This window comes from Mya arenaria, chromosome 5, assembly GCF_026914265.1.
Source record: "Mya arenaria isolate MELC-2E11 chromosome 5, ASM2691426v1".
NCBI classification, from domain to species: domain Eukaryota; kingdom Metazoa; phylum Mollusca; class Bivalvia; order Myida; family Myidae; genus Mya; species Mya arenaria.
In genome coordinates, this window is record NC_069126.1 from 1,211,860 (window position 1) to 1,225,456 (window position 13,597).

A 13,597-nucleotide genomic window follows, 5' to 3' on the forward strand; every position below is an offset into this window, starting at 1 on the left:
AAATGGTTTAAGAAAATGCATAAAACATTAATTTTTGAACTTAAATATGAAAATCTACGATCTGATTTTTTTTGTCAGCAGTCTTATATCACTGGATTCCATGCATTTTCGCATAAATAGGCTCGTTTCAAGACTAAAAAAGTTATCAAAACGTTCGATCTGTGAAAGTGAAGCTTTAAGATAGGTGTACAGTATTGCTTAGTATTAGAACATATGAATTTATAGATATTCAGTTTCATGTTATTTTATAGAAGTTGTTGCAACTAAGGCCATATTTGGTTCTTTTTTAGCGTCTAGTGGTTCTATTTTCAAACATACCAGTGAGGGTACGAGGGATGTCCGGAAAGTTTTGAGACTGTGTCTATATTTCAAAGCGTTTTTAATATAAATCAACAAACAATATATATCTGTGTATATAGACTATTTACGAGTTTCCGTCAAGTTGAAAAATACAATTGTATAATCGCATACTAAGGGAGGAAATTGTTGACATAGAAAACAAAGCTATTTTTTCCAAGAAATGAACTCGATTGCAGATTTAGCCAATGCAAATCATACAAAAAACATCATAGTCCATATACATGTTAGTAGATAAATGAAATTCTCAGTATATATGACATGGCGTATGACTGTGTTGCTTGGCAAGCCGAGTTCCCTGGGATTCCTCCGTTATCCGTTATCGTGTGTCTTATATTAAAGCAAAAAAATGCGACCGTCTTCGTCATAGTTTTCTCCTGATGTTTCAGGGAAAAGTGTAGGCCGCGGCCTACATTGCCTATAGGTAGCTTCGCTTCGCCCCTGAATGATATATTTCCAGGCTCATACTATTGTGATTTTCATTATTTAGCTCTATAACAGAATAAGTCTATCCTCTATAAAGATTTTACCATTTTTAAAAAAATGAATAATTCTGAAGGTTGGAAAGCTAACCCCCTGCCCCCCCCCCCCCCCCCCAGCTTCCTCCGCCTTCTCCGGAGGAGGATAAACATAGAATCATTTTGGCTTGGCCTTCATATTCTCATAGAAACTACTCTTTATACTATTTTATATGATAAAGGGTTGAATAAACATAGAATCACATTGGTATGGCCTAAATATTCTCTAGAAACTACTCTTTATACTATATATTATCGATGATAAGGGGATGCTTCATTACTTTGTACCAGGGACCATCGACTTTATAGGAGTTAGTATATGTGTTTGCATTCAGTCAGTACCAGAGTCCATCGACCTTATAGGTGTTAGTATATGTGTTTGCGTTCAGTCAGTACCAGAGTCCATCGACCTTATAGGAGTTAGTATATGTGTTTGCGTTCAGTCAGTACCAGGGTCCATCGACCTTATAGGAGTTAGCATATGTGTTTGCGTTCAGTCAGTACCAGGGTCCATCGACCTTATAGGAGTTAGCATATGTGTTTGCGTTCAGTCAGTACCAGGGTCCATCGACCTTATAGGAGTTAGCATATGTGTTTGCATTCAGTCAGTACCAGAGTCCATCGACCTTATAGGAGTTAGCATATGTGTTTGCGTTCAGTCAGTACCAGAGTCCATCGACCTTATAGGAGTTAGTGTATGTGTTTGCGTTCAGTCAGTACCAGAGTCCATCGACCTTATAGGAGTTAGTGTATGTGTTTGCGTTCAGTCAGTACCAGAGTCCATCGACCTTATAGGTGTTAGTATATGTGTTTGCGTTCAGTCAGTACCAGAGTCCATCGACCTTATAGGAGTTAGTGTATGTGTTTGCGTTCAGTCAGTACCAGAGTCCATCGACCTTATAGGTGTTAGTATATGTGTTTGCGTTCAGTCAGTACCAGAGTCCATCGACCTTATAGGTGTTAGTATATGTGTTTGCGTTCAGTCAGTACCAGAGTCCATCGACCTTATAGGAGTTAGTGTATGTGTTTGCGTTCATTCAGTACCAGAGTCCATCGACCTTATAGGAGTTAGTGTATGTGTTTGCGTTCAGTCAGTACCAGAGTCCATCGACCTTATAGGTGTTAGTATATGTGTTTGCGTTCAGTCAGTACCAGAGTCCATCGACCTTATAGGTGTTAGTATATGTGTTTGCGTTCAGTCAGTACCAGAGTCCATCGACCTTATAGGTGTTAGTATATGTGTTTGCGTTCAGTCAGTACCAGAGTCCATCGACCTTATAGGTGTTAGTATATGTGTTTGCGTTCAGTCAGTACCAGAGTCCATCGACCTTATAGATGTTAGTATATGTGTTTGCGTTCAGTCAGTACCAGAGTCCATCGACCTTATAGGAGTTAGCATATGTGTTTGCGTTCAGTCAGTACCAGAGTCCATCGACCTTATAGGAGTTAGCATATGTGTTTGCGTTCAGTCAGTACCAGAGTCCATCGACCTTATAGGTGTTAGTATATGTGTTTGCGTTCAGTCAGTACCAGAGTCCATCGACCTTATAGGTGTTAGTATATGTGTTTGCGTTCAGTCAGTACCAGAGTCCATCGACCTTATAGGAGTTAGTATATGTGTTTGCGTTCAGTCAGTACCAGAGTCCATCGACCTTATAGGAGTTAGTATATGTGTTTGCGTTCATGACTGAACTCATATATAACAGCATATCTTAAGTTATACATAACTTTGATTGCCAGGTACAGAACGAAGTAACAAATTTGAGGAGATATGATCAAGTAATTTGGGTGGTTTATGTGGGATGTCGTTGATTATCTCTGTGATAGGCGTGATATAGTAACGTATTAGGTAATTCATACTACCGATATGGTCCATAACTTACATGTAGTTAACACTGACTGGTGACAAACATATCGATGTTGATTGATACCTTCTGAAAAGGTTACAAAAATATCCTGATGTCATAATAAAGTAGCTTATAAAATCCGTGCTATTTGCGGTCTACGATGTACTATCAAGATCGACACTATTTGCAGTTTTTTTTATTACGATCTCTCACCCAGGTCGACCAATTTTAATGTCGACTTCTTAATCGATCTACGATCTACGCATCAGGTCGGCTAATTCATGAATTTTAACGTTGATGTACGATCTACGAGCTACGCGCACCTGATGTATTTCTCTTTTGCCTGTTGCAAAAAAGTTGTTCCTCTTGGCTGTGGGTTCTATTCTTACCAGGGTAACTTTGTAATGGCCTCTACAGATGGACAAAGTACTGGTTTCTCCTGAAGAAACGGACTTCAGGGATTCATAACAGTTTTGAGTGGTCTTCATTATCTAGCCAAAACAAACTAGAATAAGCTTAATATATAAATAACTTTCTCAAAAGTAACATAAGTTTGTATAAAAGTATTGTCTTGCGAATTTCGGAATCCGTGAAAAAGGAACGTGTTTATGATGTTCATAACGTCATGAAGTAGAAAATTATGTGAAAACACCATCAGGCGTTGCTTTTGCCTTTCATAGGTCAAAGACCACAGACAAGACTTGCTTTCTAATGACCAGAGTGGTGTTCGCTTGAGTATTTTGTTTGGTATACATGCGATATCCATTAAAACGAATATAGCAGAACGAGATATCAATTAAATCCAATATAAGACCTCAAGCTGTCGATGTTGTGGCGCGTATATGTGTGTTTAACTTAGTTATATTTTAAATTAACTTAATTATCTTGCAGTGTTGGCGCCGTGGCGTCTCCCTTACCATCAATAATTGAACAGTTGTGGACCATTAATGAACAAGAAATCCTCAAGTTTTGAAAATTTGGTAAAACAAAGCATTTTGAGTAAGAATTGAGTGTATCGTTAATATCTTCCCCACCTGGCAGTAAGCCGTATGTTGACTGAAGAGTTGCGGTTTGATAATCTTTGCTTATGTCTCTGATACTAGGCGGATTAAAATCTCAGTTCCTTAATCCATTTGTTGGTAGCATTTGTTGTAAAAAGCAGTTATTTTCAAATTAATCAAAGATGTAAACTGCCTATCCTTGTCAAATATTCCTTTAATCCACGTCCTACAATCCTGTCGTTTTTTTCTGCATTTTCTAACAATTATTTTCAAATTCATCAATTTACTTTTATCATTTTTTTAATCTATGTATTACGATCCTGTCATTGCTCCATATATGTTCAGTCATTTCCTTTACTGAAGACTCAGATAATGTTGTTGCCACATTAACTGGAAACATAGTTTTTCTCTCTCAATTTTATCAAAGATGTAAACTGCCTTTCCTGTTCAAATATTTCTTTAATCCGTCTTTCGATCATGTCGCTTTTTCCCTTTTTTCTAGTAAGCAATTATTTTCTTATTCATACATTTTCGATTGTTTTCTTTAATCCATGTTATACGATGGCATTGTAACATTGGCATAGCTCGAGATATATGTTCAGTGATTTCTTTGTCTGGGATAATCATGTATCCACACAAACTGGATACCAGTTTCCCCAGTAACTGTCGTTTGACTGCCGTTCATAATGGTTAACTTGGCATTGTTTATTGCATCTTGCAGGGTTTATGGCAATTGCTTTGGTCCTTGCTGTGACAACCGTGTAACAAGCTGGGAACCTCATTCTGCCGTTAAGTATATAGCAATCATCGATGTTCATTGCCATACCCTAACGGATTCAGGGTTGTGGGTGGAGGCGCACCCGGCACGAGTCCCCCCCCCCCCCTAAAGTCTTTCAAATATAAACTTTATGTCAAAAGAGTGATAACATATGCTCAAGATGAACCATTTCGGACTTGTTAAACATGTCCTACAACCCTAAATCCCACCGCCAACAAATTTCGGCTCCGAGGGAAGAGCGATTGACAAAAGTTTGGCGCTCCTATGTTAAGAACCCTCTAACGTCAATTTCTGAATCCGCCCCTGGACATCCTTATAAAAAGTTATGTTCTATATACTAGCCTTCGTCGTCATGTCAATAGCCATCTACGATGCTGACCAGTGGCTACATTCATATTCACTGGGTTTCAACTGAGTCACGCGATAAGAATTTGAATTACGAACACATAAATCTATTATTTACATGTATGTGTCGGCAATGCGTATATCAGGAACTGTTTATTATTTACATGTATGTGTCTGGAATGCGTACATGTAAACGAAACTGTTGATTCTTTAATAAATATATATGAGTTTGTATATAAGGAATACGTGTATACATTTGGAGGAATATTTAAGAATGTTAAAACTCTGAAATGCGTTATTGCGTGACAAACCTTTCCATACATGTCGCCTACATTTATTTATATAATTGTATTCTTTTCTGTATGACTTCAGCTAAATAATGATAAATATAGTGTTTATAACAACGTATACTGTTGGGTTCTTTTCGAATGTACCGCATACATGCACAACATCAAAGAAACAGAGACAATTATGTGGTAACAACGATTTATTGATATTTTACATACATAAAGGTGAAATATGTAATACCTAAAATATTTCAACAAATAACTTCAAAGAAGAGCGACCCTAGCAAATCGGAAACATTCGGAATAAAGCCGAACATGTCGGCTTATATTGTAAATATGTTCGCCGGAAAAGATCGTGAGCATTACGGAAATTATTCGAATATTCACGATTTGATAGAGTCACAATATCTTAATCTATCACTAAAATATGTAACCATGCATTTTTCTTAAGAATGTATGATTTAAATAAATGGAAAATATTTGGTAATCATTTACATGAGTATAAAGTATGAAGTGGCTAATGAACAAGTACATTATCACATAAATAAAATATATGACATAAACGCGCTCAATTGAAAAGATAAATTTCAAACAGTTTCAACGGTACACAATTGACATTAGTAGTTCGAATCGATGTTTGAAAGTGATTTTAAGTAAAAATTACAATGTATATACTTTATGGTATGGTTTTTTAACCATGACATTTTAACAGCATCTATAACCATGACATTTTAACAGGATATTTTATGTGTTCATTAAAACATTCCGGTTGCATTTTTTGCTAATATGCCTTTGTGCACACTTTAAACATAGGGACTCGTGAATTGAGTATCAACTCAAAGGCGGATGTCGGTATCATCATTTTGGTTGTTTTGGATATAAAAAAAACCTACAAAACCACAAAATACATTTACTTCCGAAATCCTGAATATTCCCGCTAAATCCGTTTTATCAAATCTTCTTCAGAAAAAAAACACACACATTATTTCTAGAGGTTTTTGAAAGATTAACGATATAAAAATCACAACTTTGTACACGGAAACATACACATAGGATGATAATGTACATTGATGACAACAATAATTTGCTATAACACAAACAATACTCCTATATACAAACCAACATTTCATGATAGGTGAAACAAACTGCATGTTTCCTTAACAAGTACTGACCAAAGAGCAATTACATACACTTATTGTTGTCTATCAAGTCATGATATTAACTCGAAACGTGGATATAAGCTTGCTGTGAAGGACCTTTCGAAACCAAAGACTGCTTCTTCTGCTTTCTTTGCAGTTAATAGAACCAAAATACCTTAACTTTAAGATTTGAAATCATGGTACAATATCTCTGAAGCTTCGTCGAGGTTCAAATGTAATTGTAACCATAATAAATTCTTCCTTGCGAAAATAAAACAAATTTACAAAATGTATAGTACATGCCTTCTGGTCAAAGGTTTTCATTCAGTGTTAAGGAGGTATTTGGGGTTCTTATGGCGTACACCAGTATCTTGAATGGAATATGTTATTTCGGAAATTCGTTTTTTAACAAACATAGTGTTTCCGTAAATTTTAAAAATAAGATTACAGAACTTGGGACATTTTTTTTCAGTACAAAACCTCTTTAAAGATAAATATATATCATGAGCGTTTCCACATATATAACATAATAACTTCCAAAATTATTACTAGAAACTAAAGGTTTAAATAGGGTACATATTTTTTAAAACGTTTATGCCCGTTGTAAAAACTGGCAACCCGTGATTCAAAATTGACAAGTTCGTCAAAGAATCAGTCCGTCTTTTACTCATACCGATTAGTTCATGCTCAACAAAACAGTGAAACGATCGCTCCAACAGATCGCTACAAGTTAACGAAACTCCAGGATTCGTTGTTTCTCGAAAACAACCGTAACGAATGTCAAAATGAAAGCCCAAAGTCTTTCCAGTCTATACATAAACAAAACTGGCCACAAAATCCGTGGAGCTGAACATGTATTGCTTTCGAAGAGTTTGTTGTGTTTCCCCAAAGTTCACATCCGTAATGGAAGAAATAATACACTCCTGTGTTTCACACTTTTCATACTTATTGTCCACTTTATTTGATTAACACTACACAAATCTAAAACAAAAAACAAAACTATTTGGAAGTCCAATATAATGTTTCCTATCAGATCGCATATTCAAATGGCCATGAAGAAAACATCTATCAAAATGTATTTCTTTTTAACAAAGTATTTTAATCTCACGTTGTACGCTCATCACCGTTTTTCTGATGTTTACTATCCTTACCCTGGTCCAGAATTGCGAACATTTTCGCAGACAATTGAGAGTCTGGTTTCTTAAACTCAGCCCGTTCACGTTCTTCCGAATCATCTAAGTCTGATTGTTTATTCAATTTCTCTAACTCCTTCCTTCTTTCCCTTTCCTTACGTTTGCGTTTCTTTTCTTTACGTTTTTGACGTTTTCGCTCTCTCCGTCGTTCCTTTCTACGTCTTTCGTTTTCAGTTTCCTCTTCCAGTTCATGAGTAATCATATTCTTCGTTTCCTTAACATTATTCTTAGTATTTTCCGCTCCAATAAGATCAGTGTCGTCATCTTTTCTCCGCTCATCTAAAAGGATATTCTTATTTTTATCCTTCTTATTCTTCTTTTGTTCTTTTTTCTCTTTTTCTTTCTGCTCTCGCTTAATCTTCCGTCTCAGCTCCTTTTTACGTAATCGACGTAAACGTTTCTTTTCACGTTTACGTTCACGCTCCTTACGTTTCCGTTCCTTTTCCTTCTCCTTGTCAAGACGTCGTCTTGTCCTTGTTGCAGCTTCGTCCGCTCTAACCCGGTTTAACCGGTGACGCGCGACGTTATATCGGTCAAACGTGTGAGCTGGTTGTGGTCCTTCTTGGACCGAATTAAGTGCCTCGTAGCTAAATTTAGTATCAACCGGTGGCTGGTAAACGGGTTGAGATATGATTGACGGCTGAACCAGAGCGGATTGGGTGCCGTCGTAAAGTCGAATTGTGGGCGTGGCCATACACGTTTGCTCACAGTCTGCTTTACTCTTGAAATTATTCTGGTTCCCTTCACAGCCGCCATATTGAAAGTGAGTGCAATCTTGAGAGTTGATGTTGAAATACCAACGAATGTATCGCGCATGACAGCGTCCCGTGTCCGGCGGAAGTTGGCAGTACATGTTCCGCACTGAAAATAGACATGATATCATTGAAATAGAGAACAAATATTACCTTAAATGTACGAAGATCTATCACTAATAACTATATTCAATTTAAATCAATGAAATAAGTCTTGTTTCTAGAATATTCGGACCTATGCTAAGATAAAACTCGGAAAAAACACATTCAATATCTTTTTAGGAATATTTGAAATGAAGCTTATACTGTTTTACTCGCATTATTTTCTTTTCAAATATAAATAATACTATTTTGAAAGAAAGCAGAATGTGCTTGAAAACATTTAAAGAGCAGTGTCACCTAAATATAGCATGCAATGTTTTGCGGAAGATTCATGGCGCTTGTGAAATTTGCTCGATGACAAATTCGTACGTACAGAATTGCACATTTTTCAGTCTACAAACACGTCAAAGCGGCAAAAACCAGAAGCTTATCCTCGCTATCGCTTTTTATTGCCGTATTTATCGGGCCAATCTACATAATGTTCGCTCCCTTGGCTATAAACATGCCTCCCCTTGATAAAAAGAATATTTGCGATTCTTACGATGGCTGAAAATTTATCTTTCAGGAAGCGGTGCTAACTATAAGATACACATGTCGAGGTGGAAAGTGACAGTAATGGTGAGATGATTTCGAGCCCACTAATTGTTGTTATCAATTATGGCGATGAAATGACATGATTTACATAATTGTCTCGCGTATCGAAATGTAAAACTATGCGTTTTACTCTTTGATGTGCCAAGGTGACTTTTTTGCGTACATAAGCCACCGATTGTAGGCTAAGCCATGCAAATTGTTTAACACAGCGCATACACTTCATAGCCATTTAACTGACCATCTAGCATCTGCATCTACTGTGTTAATTAAATGATCATTCGCTGGTCATATGGCTAAGAAAACCACAGTGCTTGTGTTTGCTAAATAGGAGATGCCACCGTCATGGCAATGTTAATTTTATTAAGAGTCTATTTTTAATGAACAAGGGTATGGCGTGCTTTCATTAATGCTACAGCAGTTATGCGCACGAGCAAACAGTGTACATTGTCAAGCATTTACAAGCAGGGAACAGCCGAAGTACGGTGTGGAAAAGCTCGAGTAACAGACGTGTTGTATGTTATTCTGCTCTCAACTCACCTTTTGTATACTCAGCTAAAATGTAATAGAGGAATAGTATAATTATTAAGACGCGCTTTTACGAAACGCATTTAATGACAATATTATAACTATAACTTTTTTATTTCCAACCATTAAGGCAACTGCATGTATAAGTCCAGCACAAAATAGATTAATCTGAAAATGAACATATGCAAAGACTTTTTTTATAACTTTGACTTGTCAACGGTAAACTACCTTATGTCCCTTTATTTCTATGTGTTATGACCCCTTTACCAAATACATACATGTATAATATAATGGGGTTTAGATTACGCCATAGTTACCGCCTTTCTGAGTTGAAATGGCGCGAAATTCAAACGTAACTCTTAAATGAAGTGAATGCAATGTCTAGAGTTTTAAAACTTTATAAAGTAGTATATTTGGTGAAATAATATTCATCTACAGAGACAATATCCCTGCCATAAAAATACATCTCCTGTTTCACCTAACAGCGTTTCAGCCCAAGTTGTTTTTTATTTGATTTACAGTGCGATATGTCCAATTTGACGTTAGAACAAGATTCAATAAGAGACATATAAATCATCTGCGAAAAACTAGTACTTTTTATGGACGTTAATGCGTTTTCTTCAATGAACATATCAGTACATTAATATTGTAGGATAACACATTTATTGGAGAATGCAATATAATGTAATTAACTTAATTTTTATGTTTTGATAAATATGATTTACACATGAAAAGATTAATGGAGTTTGTTTGTGTTGAAATTGACAAAAAAGTAATTTCGATTTTGGTCAATGGATTTTTAAAAGGAAACGAGTTTTTTTTTTCAATGTAAATTTAATATATAGGAAAATAAAAGTTGGACTTCAATGACAGAGACGTTGAAAGAGCAACGATTAATGGTCCTGATAACAGTTTCTTAATTTGAAATCTCTCACCGAATGTGTCTCATGCACGAAATGAGAAAAAAAACACTTCTGCTTTGACAAGAAATCCAAATGTGATGTCGCACCAATCCATTATTTATTTGTTTTACATTATTTGGAACCAAATCCACACTTGAATGTATCCCTTGCTAAATATTTATGTGATTTTATCAGAAGTGCGTCAAAAATGTAGAAAATGGAAGATCATAACATTGTACATGATCTAGTCAACCATTTGCTTAAGTACAAAACAACAACAGGAAAATGATACTTAATAGAATCCGACCCACAAATAAGCTTATTATCTGGTAGCTCCATTAACGTTATTGCTAATTCACCTGAAGAGGTGTTAACTTACTGGTAACTAATATGTAACAAAAACTACCAAAGGTAACATCATACCAAACGTTACTACAGTTTGTAACTGCTTTCCATTTAAACTGAAATGGGACCATTTCAATCTTTGAAGGTAAAAAACACATACTTGTTTGTTTTATAATTTACGATAGCATATTTTCTTTTTCTGCAAAAAAAACTTTCAAATATACCAAAATAATATGAATCACCAGCCATTTAAAATTAACATATTTGTGGTTTAGGTACCTTAAAGAAATGAATTCAAATTTACTTTTCATTGTAAGGAACTACATGTACAATGTTATTTCAAAATTATTACATTTTTCACTTTGTGACTGTTCTACATTCTACGATCAATAGTTATTTTAAAATCAAATAAATTACATAGTGGTTCGAAACGTACCGGGTACGAATGAGAGTGGGATGCAGACGGGAATTGTGATGTTTTTCGGCCAATCAAAATGTTGCACGGCGCACACCTTCCCCGTTTTACACATCTTGTACTTCTGCAAAACACAAAAAACAACAGATCGTTAATACACAACTAAAAAGACACACAAAAGATCGTGTTTGATGCCCCAGCAAAGACCATCTCTTGTCCTCTAAAACACCTGCGTTTCCGACGTAGGTACAGTTAGACCAAAAGGCATTTTGTTACTAAATTTAGTCAATTTCCACTCTGGCTATACGTTAAAATACAGCAACACTACGGCATTAGCAGTCTACGTTTCCAAAACAGTTCGAGTAAGGAATCACGGCCCCGACCCCCACCCCAACTCACTCTTGTTCGGTGCCTACACATTGGTCTAGCTACGCCCCTGCCAGTACTGTTTTCTACGTGATTAGTATCAGTTTTTAGGCGTCTAATCGAGCTAACACATATAACAAGAAACCAACTAATTGGTGGTATGTTTGGCAACGAAGCCTTAACACAGTGGCTCCTGCTTCGCTTTTTTCCTGGCATTGTCGACTTCTATCGTATTGGAGCAATTAGCTGAGTTCAGTGTGATTTGCTCACAACTTAAGTATAATTTTCTAAACTATGTCGTATCACAGACGACCACCATTCTTCACAGCACTTTTTATGAACGCTCACATCACATTTGAAACATTTTAACACTAACCCATCAGAAACAACTCAGCATGGGGCCAATAGAAACATTTTAACTTGGGCTAACAGAATTATTTTAACATTGACATATCAGAAAAATCTTAATATTGACATATCATCAACTTATATAATAACTTTAATATCTGGCCGTGTTTGAAAAAACCAACAATTATCAGACTATCAAATTTGATTTTTGATCTCTAAATATTGTTGCAAAATATTGACATTGACCTTAATGACTAGATGAGCTATAAATACCTTGCAGTGTTCCTGTGAACCATCATCGAGCGTAATCCTCATCCCGCTCACCTGAAAAGAGAGAAACACAATGTTCAAAAATAGCACCATATAGAATTTGTGACAGTTGTTTTCCAGTCGAACGAGTGGCACAACTCGGCAATCATTAAAGCCAAAATTATGGGCCTGCTTAAGAGTGCGTATTGCCTCGGTTAAAAAGTTTCATTAAAAACCGGCGACGACAACACCAGGGCTATCACTATATTTCTTCGAAACATTGATGTGCTAAAGTGGACACAATATCCTTCGCTAGAAATTGTCTTGGACGTGGACCGAAAAAATAATTCCGCTTGGCTACACTACTGTAACCCTTATGCAAATATAAAAGTAACTTATGCCCCTTTGCGCGTCTAATACAAGTCTTCATGTACACATAATTAGAACATACAGATACTGATAATTTTTATTTTGCATTCGACATGTTGTACAAATATTTAAATATTTAATAAAACATCTGAAATACAGCTGCAGAGAAAAATGGAGGGAGATACACCTTTGTAGCTTTTTAAGGACTTATATTAACATCCCGAGGTGAATTCCTTCAAAAAATATCCTGTGAACATTAGTTTTCCCTTTTAAGCTGAAACATTCGCAGTCTTCTTTGCATGTTTTAAGAAAGCTGATTTATTACGAACAAGCTCCTTAATGACAGAAAAAAGATCAACAGTGAAAACAGGCCATTTCACCGGAGAGTTACACTAAAGCTCCCATAAATTTGAAGACAGGCATGTTATTGATGTTCTGTTAAAAGTGTGCCTTTCCAAGAAATTTGAAAGCAGAACCCAGCCAATTGCTCGTTAGCAATAAAAAACGGAGTTATCGGCTGGGGCAGATACTTCACAATGTGCAGGTTTTTTGTCTTTCCTGGTATATGTATAACATCTGATTATCTTTCAAATTATGTTTCTTGAAAGGGATCTTATCTGAAAATGACAAATTAGCTTCTTAATATTTATCGAGAGTTAATTGGTTGAACTTATTTGAGATTTGTTTGCTAAATACCACAAAAAAAGATTTGCTATTTTCAGATGTTTTTGTGTTTTAAATATTTTATAAACAGCGCGTTGTACGCATTGAAGGAGGACTCCAAAACGAAATAGGACATGAAAAGGGGGGGGGGGGGGCGAGTAAGGTATACATCTCCTGCACCACTGAAGGCAAAATATTAATAGCTTCTGCACCACTGAATGCGAAACGTCAATAGCTTCTGTATCACTGAATGCAAATCATCAATGTATTCTGCTCCACTGAATGTGAAACAGCAATAGCTTCTGCACCACTGAATGCGAAACATCAATAGTTTCTGCACCACTTAATGCAAAACATCAATAGCTTCTGCACCACTAAATGCGAAACAACAATAGCTTCTGCACCACTGAATGCGAAACATCAAAAGCTTCGGCACCACTGAATGTAAAACAGCAATAGCTTCTGCACCACTGAATGCGAAACATCAAAAGCTTCGGCACCA

General features: G+C 36.2%; 1 protein-coding gene across 2 annotated transcripts in view; it reads right to left on the minus strand.

The window, feature by feature from the left end:
• Nucleotides 1-5,315: 5,315 nt before the first annotated feature.
• LOC128235142 (putative uncharacterized protein DDB_G0271982) overlaps nt 5,316-13,597 on the minus strand; it is a 39,818-nt gene continuing 31,536 nt past the window's right edge. The window contains exons 2-5 of one of the 2 annotated variants that reach the window (XM_052949884.1): nt 12,088-12,138; nt 11,122-11,224; nt 9,451-9,465; nt 5,316-8,326 (exon numbers count right to left, since the gene is read on the minus strand). In XM_052949884.1, the coding sequence (XP_052805844.1) occupies nt 7,377-8,326; nt 9,451-9,465; nt 11,122-11,224; nt 12,088-12,138 (1,119 nt within the window). In that variant the 3' untranslated portion in view covers nt 5,316-7,376. The remainder of the gene's footprint in view (nt 8,327-9,450; nt 9,466-11,121; nt 11,225-12,087; nt 12,139-13,597) is intronic. The other variant, XM_052949885.1, reaches the window with a different exon arrangement.